Genomic DNA, 13162 nt, shown 5'->3' with positions numbered 1-13162 from the left:
TTCATATTACTGCATTTGTAGAATATTTAATTTGTGCCTGGAGTTCAGCATTAAATGGTCCAGGTTATAAATTGTAGATGGAATATTACTTATTTCATCTCTTTTTTTTTTTCTTTTGACTCCTTATTATCTTTATATACAGTATTTGTACATAGCAGAAAGCCACTTGTCATGGTTATGCAGAACTGGTTGACAAATCAATGTACTGTAAGATTGATATCTGTCAGGTCTATTTGAGACAAAAAAGAGGTTATTTGTATAAGTTATTTAAAGTATGTGTAAACTCTCACCTTGTAAAACAACCAATTCAGTTTAAAATAGAAATGAAAGGCAAAACATTTGTGTATAGGTATAAAAACAAAAACTGTGTAAAAAAAAATGTTTTTTTATTAGTGATCAGTGATAATTATGCAGCTGAGAACAGAAAGCTGGGGGAGAAGAAGCAGCAGCACACTCATCTTCCCAGTGAATGGCTGTGCAGCTACCAGGTTTTATTGCCCAAGCTTAATTGAACAAGCTGAGGTTAGAAGCCGATTGGTTTCTATGCAGAAGTGGGCTCAATGTTGCACTCGCAAGCTTTAGAAAATAAACCCCACTGAGTTCACATAACAGCTAAAGAACTGACCATGCTGTGCTCTCATGCCTAATGCACTCTTTTATAGGAAAGTGAAGGGACTGGCATGAACACCAGGGGTTTCACACAAAGGAAGCAATACAAAGAGAGCAGGATACCTTTTCATACAAGTACATGGTACAAAGACACATATCAGGAATATGAAATGTTGGGTTTACATACTTTTTAAGCTTGGTTCTAGACCATGCCTGGGCCCCCTTTATTTGCTGCAGAAAACAAATTATAAAATAGGAAATTTCATTATATTTGTGCAATGCTCATACACAACTTTATTAGTGCCATCGGGTCTAAAAAGAACATGGTAGGCATCTTAAATATATAGATAAAAATAATGTTGTGCTCAAAATAGTGACGAAAAATTGTTAGTGACAAAAAATAAAAATGTGAAATAAGGTAAATATACCAGAAGCAACAATATCATATAAATGAATATAACAATATATGTTGTGTATGAACAAAATGAACTCAAAGTGAATGTTCCAAAAGTGAATGAATCAAAAGCATACAAAAGTTCTTGAACAAGATAATGCAGCTCAAAGGTGATTCTTGTGTTGGGAAAAGTTTCTCACACTCCTTCTGGTGAAGTCAAACTGAATCTTGTGTATAAACAAACGATAAAGTGGCACGCTTACCAGACTTGGTGAACTCGTATACTATAAGTATAGGAATCAAACAGGATTCAGCATACAAAGTTGATCTGCGAATAGGTCACTTCCGATACCGACAGAGGGGGTCCACCATCAGAAAATGAGCTCCATAAGGTGCAGTGATTCACACCAAAGGTGAACTTGATGATCCATGAAGATGGGTATAAAAACCACACGTAGTGTAACACTGTATAGTGGGTTTATTGTAAAAACATCAAGTCGACAATCCAAACAAGTTTCATAAAAGGTTGGTAACATATGGTTGTAAAAAAGCAATATGCAGTAGTTTCAGGAGCGCCATCCGACGCATTTCATCCGATTGACCATCTGTGGTGTGGTGATGTCCAATCGGACGAAACGCATCTGACGCTGGGGTGTGATGATATCCAATCAGACGAAATGTGTCTGACGCTCCTGAAACAACTGCACATTGCTTTTTTTACAATCATATGTTACCAGCCTTGTATGGCACTTTTTGTCACATTGACTGGGGCTTTGAAATCATACGACTTCACTTGAAATCGCATAATTTTGCATGACAAACCGCATGACAAAAAATTACAGGGGCAGGTGGTGGTGGTAGTGGAGGGCAAGTCCTGGATTTCTACTTTAATATTGGGGCTATAGAAATAGTGTTAGTAAAGTTTGCTAAATTTAAACATAATTCATGAAACAAAATGTACTGATAATTTCTCTGTATCATTTGCTAGGTTTTCCACGTCAATGTAATATCAACTTTCCTTTTGATAAAACTTGCTGTACCTCACATCCAGAAACAAGGGTAATAATTTTTCATTATTTTCTTTTATAATTCCACATATTTTGTTTTATTATTAGAATATATACATAGTAACTATTAAATACAACTGATTATAATATGATCATTATACTGTAATTCTCCAGTAATATCCACTCCCTATAACATTAACTATATTATTCCAAATAACCTGTTTAAAAGAAATTAGATTGTTATTTTTCATTCAGTGCACGATTGCTTGGTCTGCCATTTTTTTATTTCTTTTGTAATATGAGTAGACATTGGCCGAACACTCCCCTGTTCGGTTCACAGCAGAACTTCTGAACAGGGGAAATGCTCTAATCCGAACGGCGAACCCCATTGGAGTCTATAGGCGCCAAACAGGAAAAATAAAAAAGTGCCCGTTTTGAAGGCGTATATGCAAGTAATTCGCCATAAAAGCTGTATGGGGGTCCAGGTACTGCCCTGAGGGACATATATCAATAAAAATTCAATTTTTACAGACAATAGTTTTTTCAGGTGCAGTGATTTTTATGAGGCCTGAAGTGCAACAATAAATTCCATTGCCTGGGGGGTCCCCTTAATGTTCCTGTAAAGTGGCGCATCTGTAGTATGCATAAGCATGCTGCAGCAAAAACGGGTGGAGGGGGGGCGCTCGCTCACCCCCCTTTTCCTGACCTGCCAGGCTACATGCCCGGATAAGGGTCTGGTATGGATTTTAGGCAATTTTTTTCTTAAATTTTGGCATTGGGTTCCCCTCCAACTCTATACCAGACCCAAAGGGCCTGGTATGGACTGGAGGGTGGGGAGACCCCACGCTGTTTTTTTTTTTTTAATTTTACCAGCACTTTTTTTTTAATTGTTCAGCTGTCAGCGGGGAAACCCATTGACAGCTGATGACTCATCGGTTGTTAAGGATGCCGCGGCTGGCTTTCCAGCCCCCCTCAACAACAACCAGCTTACACTGTAGCCTGACTGGGCAAAGCTTTGCCCAATCAGAGAACAGAATGCACTGTGCAGCGCTCAGTGCATTGCAGGGTGTTAATCGGGGCAAACACCGTGCAAATTTGGCTGTTCAGCAAACGGCCGAAGCTCGGGGCAAACCGTTCGCCCATCCCTAAACATGAGTCATTTTATTTAACTAATTGCAAATATTTTTAACCAGTAACAAAGATTTATACATTCTTACTGATCATACATTTGTAAGCAGTGTTGCACATAATACTCTGTTTTATATCAATTAGGAGTGGATCAATAATAATCTGCTCTTCGGTGGCTGGATACCTACCTCAACCAGTAAGTTCTTTAGCTAGTATGATAAAAATGTAGTGTACTTCGCTGTTTTTGTACTTAGAAGGGAATGATTTAGGACTTTGTATATGCAAGGGAGTGCACGCACAAGGAAAATGTAAACAGAAATAGGATTTATTTCTTGTATATGACTAAATGATCAACTTTAAAGCAGAATTTTACCCGTAACAACCTGATGGAACATAATGTTCTTTTAGCAAGGAACATACAATAATATATTAATGATTATGCTGCCAAAACTAGCTGTAAATTGCCCCCAGCATTGCTCCTGTTTCTTCTTACATTGCTGAAGCCCCTAAATAGCAGTACATCTTTAGGCTGTCAGCAGAACGCACTCTAGTGGCTCTGATTTTTAGCACAATGCCAAAAATGGAGAGCAACTGAGCATGTGTAGAGCAGGGTTAGGCTGGGTTCACATATATGTGGGCCTGGTTTCCGTGCAGAGTCTGGTGCAGTTTTCATTTAGCGGTTCAGGTGTGAATTTGACACTTAGGGCCAGTTCACACCACATGCAGTCCAGTGCATTTTTTTTCTGCATCAGAAACGCGTGGATAGTAGGTTGTATGGTTTCCAATGGCATAGCTCACACCAGAACGGTCAGTTCCAGTGCATTCCAATGTGTTTTTGGTGCATTTTTGATGCGTTTTACCATGTTCTAGTACAGTTCAATGCAAAAAAAAATGCAGCATCTTCTTTTTTTCTGGAACGCACTGGAACTGACCATACTGGTGTAAACTATGGCATTGAAAACCATATAGTCTACTATCCATGCGTTTTTGATGCAGGAAAAAAAATGCACTGCATGTGGTGTGAACTGGCCCTTAAATCGCACCTAAACCAGACTGACTGGACCACGTATACTGCATGTGAACTGACTCTATTAAAAGCTGGTCTGGTTCACTTGCTATGCAAATCAGTTCAAAATACATCCGATTAGCATATATGTGATCCGAGCCTTATGCTGGCCATACACTATACGAAAAATCATCTGAAATTCAGTCATTTGGCCAGAAAATCGTTGGGACGTTTTTGAGCGGAAAAAACGAAGGACAAAGTTTGGAAATTTTCTGCCGAACGATTAATTGAAAGGTTAATGTGTTGCCATTCGAACTGTTTGCACTAGGTATATGTAAGAAAATGAACAAAAAATTGATTAATTTATGTCCACTGAACGATTTATCAGTCATTACATGATGGCACTATAGTTTGCTCTCACGGCCGAATGTTCGTTTTTTGAAAATGGGTTCGGCCGATTTTTCGTATGAGACAGTGTATTACTGGTTTTTAAACAGTACAGGAACTTGTCAAAAGTAAGTGGAAGGGATGCCAAAGAAGTAGGTATAATGCTCAACCTCAAATGGTAATGTAAACAACTGTACTTTATTAAGGAATATAGTATTAACATAAAACACTGACGTGTTATAACACGTCTCACCCTAAATAACAATGTTGTTATTATAAAAGCCAGTGGTGGGTGCTGCTAAATATTTTGGGGATGGACGGTGGCGATCAGTGCCCCCCCCTCACCAGGGAGATGGATGGCGGCGATCAGTGTGTCGTCCCCCCCCCCCCCGTGCCTCTGGCTTTAATCATGTGCTTAAAAAAAAAAAAAAAACATTAACCACTTAAGGACTGGAAGGATTTGCCCCCTTAATGACCATGCCATTTTTTGCAATACGACATTGCGTTGTTTTACCTGAGAATTGCGCAGTCGTGCAAAATTTATGTCCTTTTTTATCCACAAATAGAGCTTTCTTTTAGTGAAATTTTATCGCATCTGCATTTTTTTTTTTTTTGTGTTTATACAACAATTTTGGGGAAAAAAACAACTATTTTTTTACTTTTTGCTATAATAAATATCCCCCAAAAAGTTTAGGTCGATATGTATTCTTCTACATATTTTTGGTTAAAAAATAAAATCGCAATAAGCGTATATTGATTGGTTTGCGCTAAAGTTATAGCATCTACAAAATAGGGGATAGATTTTTGGCATCTTTATTATAATCCTTTATTTTTTTTTTTTTTTTTGTGGGACTGCGACATTGCAGCGGACAGACCGGACACTTTTGAAATGTTTTTGGGACCATTGACATTTATACAGAGATCAGTGCTAAAAAAAAGCCACTGATTACTGTATAAATGTCACTGGCAGGGAAGGAGTTAACTCTAGGGGGAGATCAAGGGGTTAAGTGTTCCCTAGGGAGGTGTTTCTAACTGTGGGGAGATTGTAGTGACTGGAGGAGGAGACAAATCGCTGTTCCTAATCACTAGGAACAGCAGATCTGTCTCTCCTCCCCTGACAGGCCGGAGATCTCTCCGGAGCGATGGCTGGTGGCTGGCAGGCATCGTGGCTGCAGACCACGCGCATCGCTCCGGCGTTGCAGGCGCATGCCCCTTTGAGCTCTTAAGGAGAGCCAACCTGCCGCAATACAACTGCGGTGGCTGGTCTTTAAGCGGTTAAAATCCATGTGTCCGGCGCCCTGCAAGTAAATTAGGGGCCAGGCACATGGTTTAGGGGGGCGGCACCTCTGTACCCCTAATGGATGGGCCACCACTGATAAAAACATGAAACAGAGTCCAGACTCTAGCAGCAAAATACACCATAATAGCAGGTGCGCTGTCACAATCACTTTAGGATCACCAGCCAGTATTCCTTACTTCACAAGGAGCTTATATGTTAAGGAATTGCGCAATGTGCAATAAAGGGATAGCGGGTGGTGAGAAAAATGATGGACCCTCCACACAAACATAACATAGTGTCATGATACACAGTAGATACATTTCTTCATTAAACCTGTGAAAATGTATTGCTATAATGGAAGCTTAATGATTGATGATAGGCAGGGCATCCATACACTGCAGACTTGTTGAAGCAAGTTTCTAGATAGGAATTACTTTTCCATGTCATGGCAGACTGTTGAAATTAAAATGTAACAATTTGTGTCAGTTCACAGAGGAGCGACCTGTCAGGCGACTTAGCCGCCTGACAAGTCGAGCTCCAAGCATTGCAATAGTCATTCGAATAGGAGGGACTCAAGTCCTGTACTACTTTGGGGTGACTTCGGAGCGGCTTGCATTGACTTTTATACAGAAGTTTCTTTACAAGCCACGCTGAAGTCACGCTGTACGGGTGGCTTCAGAGTTAGATGAGAGTTGGCGACTTCAAAGCCGCCCCTGTGAGAACCTGCACTTATCTAGATCCATGCAGTATCTAAGTCGATGATGATATATTGAAGTTTTGAGCAGATTGGGAACAGTGAGTTGCAATTAATGTATCCACCCAGACAGCCTTGTTCAGAGATCTAAAGCCATTTCAATTGTGCCATTCAGGTATAATTGTTGCAGCAGCGTATGTATGTGCATCAGACAATCCTCTCTCTCGCTCTCTCTCTCTCTATATCTATATCTATAATCTCTCAATCTGGTTGTGCTGATCTATGGGCAATGTCCTGTGTGGGAAGGATGGACATAGCTGTCCTGGAGTTATTAGCCACTTGCCGACCGCTGCATGCCGATGTACGTCCAAACTTTGGCGCGGATATCGTTGTTATGGCAGCAGCTAGCTGCCATAACCCCGGTATCCACATTTTCATGCGGTGCTTGGCTTTCAGATAAAAGTGGCCTCTGCGGCGGATTCGCCGCAAGATCATTTTTCATCGGTGGTGGGAGAGGACCCCCCCTCCCGCCGCGATCCGGTGCCCTCTGCCGCTTACTGGAGCCATCGGTAGTGGCAGAGGCGATCGCGTCCTTCTCTGTGCTGTGCCTGGAGACGAGTGAGGCTAAGATGGCGCCCACTCGTCTCCATGACAATGCTGGGCAGAAGCGACATCAAAACGTCTCTTCCGCCCAAACGTCTTAAAGGCACATTTTTTTAAATTACTTTTTTTTTTTTTTTTTTTATTGCATTTTAGTGTAAATATGAGATCTGAGGTCTTTTTGACCCCAGATCTCATATTTAAGAGGTCCGGTCATGCTTTTTTCTATTACAAGGGATGTTTACATTCCTTGTAATAGGAATAAAAGTGACACAATTTCTTTATTTTATTTTTACACTGTTTAAAAAAAAAAAAAAAAAAAGTAAAATAATGATAATAAAATGTTTTTTAAACCCCCCCCCCCGTCCTGATTAGCTCACGCCCAGAAGCGAACCCATACGTGAGAAGCGCCTGCATATGAAAATGGTGGTCAAACCACACATGTGAGGTATCACCGCAATCGTTAGAGCGAGAGCAATAATTCTATCCCTAGACCTCCTCTGTAACGCAAAACATGCAACCTGTAGAATTTTTTAAACGTCACCTATGGAGATTTTTGAGGGTAAAAGTTTGATGCCATTCCACGAGCGGGTGCAATTTTGAAGCGTGACATGTTTGGTATCGATTTACTCAGCATAACATTATCTTTCACAATATAAAAAAAAATGGGCTAACTTTTGTTGTCTTATTTTTTTATTAAAAAAGTGATTTTTTTCCAAAAAAAGCACGCTTGTAAGACCGCTGAGTAAATACGGTGTGGAAAAAAGTACTGCAATGACCGCCATTTTATTCTCTAGGGTGTTAGAACCCCCAAACATTATATATTGTTTTTTTTCTAAGTATTTTTCTAGAAAAAAAAAAACCTGTTTTAAACATGTAAACACCTAAAATCCAAAACAAGACTGGTCCTTAAGTGGTTAGAGAAGGTGTTAAATGTAGAAACCTTCCTCCTCTGATGTTTGAAATTGGAGCAAAGTGAACTGTCGGCTGCAAACACTTACACCCACCGATCTTATTTGACACTGTAGTAACTTTACCAATAGATTAAATCGGCTACCCCGCATCTGTGCATTTTTAACCTTGGATTGCGATTAAACATTTTTTTAAGTAACTTTTAACTTGATAAATGAGTAAGGCCTTGCAATACAAGTAGCGTCATGTCACACTGAGAATAAAAAAGAGTGACGCCTCCAAGTGTAGCAATATGGTTACATTTAAAGTGGATGTAAACCCTCGCCTATACCCAGTGAAGCAAACAGCCTCAGATGATACACAGAGATTAAACAAATTTCTCTACATAAGATTTACATATACAGTAAAACCTTGGGTTGCGAGTAACGCAGTTTACAAGCATTTCGCAATATAAGCTTTTGTTTTTTTAAATCCTGACTCGATTTGCGAGCTTTGTCTCGCAAGACGAGCAGGATTCAAGTCTCTGGGGTTAAAGTACTGCCTGTGGTGAGAGGTGACACCAGTGATGTTCGGAGACACTCGATTCCCGACTCTTTCCTGTGCCCCCCCCACCTCTGGTCACATGCGGTACTGCATACACTGAATGAATTATCTGAGTTTCCATTGATACCTATGGGAAAACTTGCATATACAAGTGCTTTGGATTAGAAGCATGCTTCTGGAACAAATGATGCTCATAATCCAAGGTACTATTGTATATCTGCTGTCTTCAGCTTTCTAGACTTTTTAGAAAGTGCACATTGTGTTAGAAAATTTTCTTCCTGTTTCAGCAGTGGGAGGGTAGTCTGGGTATACACTGTGTGTGAGCTGATTGGAGGAAAGGCACACCTCCCTGACACAAATTCCCAGCTGCTTTTTATCTCTTGTGTCAGAGAGCTTGTCAGAAGTTATCATGCTGACGAACAGAGCAGTAGAAAGACACAGGATTTGGGTCTTTGGAGAGATGCAAGTAAACACTTCAGATATATGTGCCCAGGCCAGTTTTCATGAATGGAGTTTACATCCACTTTTAACCACTTGCCACCCACCCACCATCAAATAAGGGAGGGACACTGTGGCTCTCATTCTGGGAGGACGTCATATGACGGCACCCCTGATCGGCCGGGGGGGTGCACAGCGTGGCGATCGTGGCCTCGCTGTTTTGCTGGGACAGGGCACCACCCTGATCTCTGCAAGAGCCACAGCCACATTCGTATGTAGCAATGTCGCCCTGTGAGATACGACATTTCGTTCTACCGTATGTCCTCACGTGTAGTAGAATGACAATAAATCTTGACTTGACCGGCTGTGTCCAATCACAGCCAGTTACATGTAAATACGGAAGTGCTATGAATCGGCTCTCCTCGCCTCACACTGACAGTGTGTGTGGCGAGGAGTGCCGATCAGCGGCATCTCCTCGCACAGGAGGCCTGGGCAGGTAATCAGGGCACTGATCATCAGTGCCCCGATTACAGGAAAGCCCCAACAGTGCCCCAACAGTGCCCATAAGTGCCACCAATTGGTGCCCATAAGAGACGCCAGTCAATGCCTGCCCAGTGCTGCTTATCAGTGCCCACCAGTGCTGCCTATCAGTGCACCATATTGCCACTGGTGCCCATCAGTGCAGCCTATCGGTGCCCATCAGTGAAGGAGAATAATTACTTATTTACAAAATTTATTGACAGACACTAAGAAACTTTTTTTTTTTCTCTTTAGTAACAAATAAACTCCCAACAGTGATTAAATACTACCAAAAGACTGCTCTATTTGTGTGAAGAAAAAAGGTAAAAAAAAAATAATTTAGGCACAGTGTTGCATGACGGGCAATTCTCATTTAAAGTGCGACAGCACTGAAAGCTAAAAATGGCCTGGGCAGGAAGGGGCTGAAAGTGCCCAGTATTGAGGTGGTTAATGAAGGTACAGCATTTAGTCTCGGTACACACAAAGTCATGTACTGATACTATGTGGGATCTTAGCCTGGTGATGCCTATGAGCATCACCTTCACACATATGCTTCAACTTTACATATACAATATGCCTTCTAGTCCCAAGTATCATATCAGATCCGTTCATTTCTGAGGATAATGTGACCCAGGCTGTAATATACTGCCGAAATATGAGACACTCACTGTTTGGTTGATCTCTCTGCATACAAGTAGTTGCAGTTGGGTTATGGATGCCACCTCATCCATTTAAACCCAAACACATATTAATTACACAGGTTCTGTGGCTGATTAAGGTGGTAATTAAACTCACTTGGTTGCTTAGCTGCACTTAATTAGCACTTAGATGTTCGGGTTTAAAAGGGATGAGGTGGCAACTCTAAGTTGGGTGGATGTAATGGAGCAACTCAAGGCTAAAGGAAGATTTGAATGGTTGTGGAGTTTGCCTCTGACTGATGTTTTGGCCATACACGCCCACACATGTGTGGTACGGACCACAGCTATGCTTCGTTCATCAGCCAATCGGTGTAGCTGTAACTGTACATTTAGTGCTGCATGTAGAGCCAGACTCTGTAGCAAGGAGCTACAGTCAGTCAACACATTTTGCCCACTTCCTGTGAACTCAGGCTTTGTCAGGACCACTAGGGGGCACTGCTGAAACCTCTATTTATGGGCTGAAATTACCATAGTTCCACCCACTTGGCCCCTTATCAAATTCAAACACATATATACACATAGGTAGGAGATGGCTAGTGACCATTTAACTATGTCATACCTTCAAACATTTTGGGAATTCCCACATAAAGGATTGTTTATATATACTACATGTATAAGGTCACATATATAGGGAAAGCCTAAGAGGAAAAACCTTTCAGATGTAACTTTACTATGGAGTTATCATATAGAGCAAAATAAGATAGCTTGATTACATCTAAATAGAGCTATCATATATATTGCCCTAATTTGTATTTTTTATTATTTCCTTTATTTTTTCAAGAACACTCCAAAGTTAAGTTCAACATTCAGGCCCCCTGGCGAGTACCAAGATCAAAAATCCATTTCTTGTCTATCCTCTGGAGTACCCTATCAAAATCACCTCTTCTCTGAGATAGTTGCATGGCAAAGATGCCCTTACAATGTAAACCATCTACCTTGCCACCATGAGTTTCTCTGAAATGTTGTACCAGGTAGAGTTGTGCGAACAGTTCGAGCTGAGGAAAAGTTCAACCTGAACATCGCCTGTTTGTCCATTCAGCGAACACCTGAATTTGCAGGGTACTCGGTGGGATGTTCGCCTGCCGAGCGCCCCACAATGCACTGCATGCCACACATTGCATTTTACGACCCTGATTGGCTGAAGCAATGCACCTGACCGCTGGTCAAGTGCAGGGCTTTGCCCAATCAGGGCACAGAGCACTGTCAGAGCCATGAGTGGACAAAGTCTTGATGACTTTGCCCACTCATGGCTTAGTGCTCATAGTCCCACCCCACACTATAAAAGGTCCCTTCGCATCGGAACCTTTTGCAGTGTGAAGTTGAAGATGGATAGAGCAGGGTTCAGTTTTCTACTAGCCAGTTAGTGGGTTATTGTGACTCAGAGTGTAATGTGTTAGTGTAATGTGTCAGTATAGTGTGTTAGCATAGTGCGGTGTTTAACACAGCATTACCTAACATTTAGTGCTGTATTCAGTGCTTTTTTTTGGTTGCTGCATGTTGTTGTGTTTTTTTTGTTTTTTGTTTTTTTTTTTTGTCTTATTTTCAGCCGCAGTTTTTCTTACTACGACTCTGGTGTTCCCCCTTGTTTTTATAATTTAATTTTTCGTTATAATTTTTACAAAATTAAAGTTCACCAAACTCCACTTTTCATTCAATAAAGTGCATCCAATCACACATTCCCCACTTTATTACAATTGAGTTTGTCTCTGTTTAGTGATGTTGTTGCTGCTATCCAGCCACGGCATGCAGAGGAGGTGGTGGACTGGCTTACTAAACCATCCTCATTATGCTCTATGATCCAAGCTGACACGAGTGTGCAGTCCCCTGTAGCTGCCAGAGCGGCTTATTCTGCCTCCTTGTCCACAGCTACTCCTGCCATAGCCCCAGAATCAGGCATGGAGGAGTCAGATGAATTATTTGAACACAGAGGAAGGCAGAAACATGAGCTTACAGAGAGAGGAGAACACTGATAAGCAACAAACTGGCAGTCATGTTGCCACAGCGTATAAGTTGGCTCCAGTGAATATGAGGATGGAGGGGATGATAATGATGAGGTCACTGACACGATTTGGGTGCCGGATAGAGCAGAGGAGGAAAGTGAGGGGGAGGCACAACCTCAACGAGGCAGGATGTCCTCCAGAGGCAGCCATTATACAAGAGTAGAGAGCAGCCACCCTATTCCGACAGATTGTAGAGCTGTTATGCAGACATCACAACCTGCAAAAACTCATTTCAGGGAGGTGGCGCTTCGCGCCCGCAAACCCGACCCCCCCCCCCCCCCGGCCAAAATATTTTTTAAATCACCTTTTCATTATTTTTTCGCAGTGCTTCTGGGGAAGGGGGTGGGGGTGGGTGGTATGTGGCAATGCATGGTTTCAGTAGTTTTTTTTTTTTTTTCTTTTTTTTTAACAATATTTTTTATATTTTTTGGGGGACCCCTGACATCTCCCCTTTGAGACAGACAAAGGGACTTTAGACACAAATTTCCCAGTCCCTTTCTCAGCACTAAAGATGAATGAACAGGAGACAGAGGCTCCTGTTCATTCATAAACTGAGCAGAGTAAACAGTTTACTCTGCACAGTTATCACAGGACACAGGAGCGATCTCGCTCACTGTGTCCAATTACTAGTTCCCCCCACAACCGGTGGGAGAGGAGGGGAGCCGGCTGAGGGGGGGCGGAAGAGAACACGGGGGCCAGAAGAAAATGGGGTGGTGAAGAACATTGAAGGGGGCCAGAGGAGAACGGGGAAGAACACGGAGGGGGCAGAAAAATCGATACAAAGGAGATCTGTGTTCACAGCTGTTCCCCACCGGACTGTTCATTCCCGGGAGTTCGCGAGGTGCTTGCGGGTGTGCTGGAGCCGCCGCAGAAATGCGGGAGATGTCTGTGTTTTGTCTCAGCCCACTTCCCACAGCTCAGCTGTCTGCATCTTTTTTTTTTTTTTTT

General features: G+C 41.9%; 1 protein-coding gene across 1 annotated transcript in view; it reads left to right on the top strand.

Moving 5' to 3' along the window:
• LOC141143781 (dehydrogenase/reductase SDR family member 4-like) overlaps positions 1-13162 on the top strand; it is a 136773-nt gene that overhangs the window by 81144 nt on the left and 42467 nt on the right. The window contains exons 5-6 of the mRNA XM_073629354.1: positions 1992-2062; positions 3283-3334. Of these exons, the coding sequence (XP_073485455.1) occupies positions 1992-2062; positions 3283-3334 (123 nt within the window). The remainder of the gene's footprint in view (positions 1-1991; positions 2063-3282; positions 3335-13162) is intronic.

This window comes from Aquarana catesbeiana, linkage group LG01 (genome assembly GCF_042186555.1).
Source record: "Aquarana catesbeiana isolate 2022-GZ linkage group LG01, ASM4218655v1, whole genome shotgun sequence".
In the NCBI taxonomy this organism is placed as follows: domain Eukaryota; kingdom Metazoa; phylum Chordata; class Amphibia; order Anura; family Ranidae; genus Aquarana; species Aquarana catesbeiana.
Note: the sequence above shows the minus strand (reverse complement) of the source record. Positions and strands in the feature narration are given on the sequence as shown.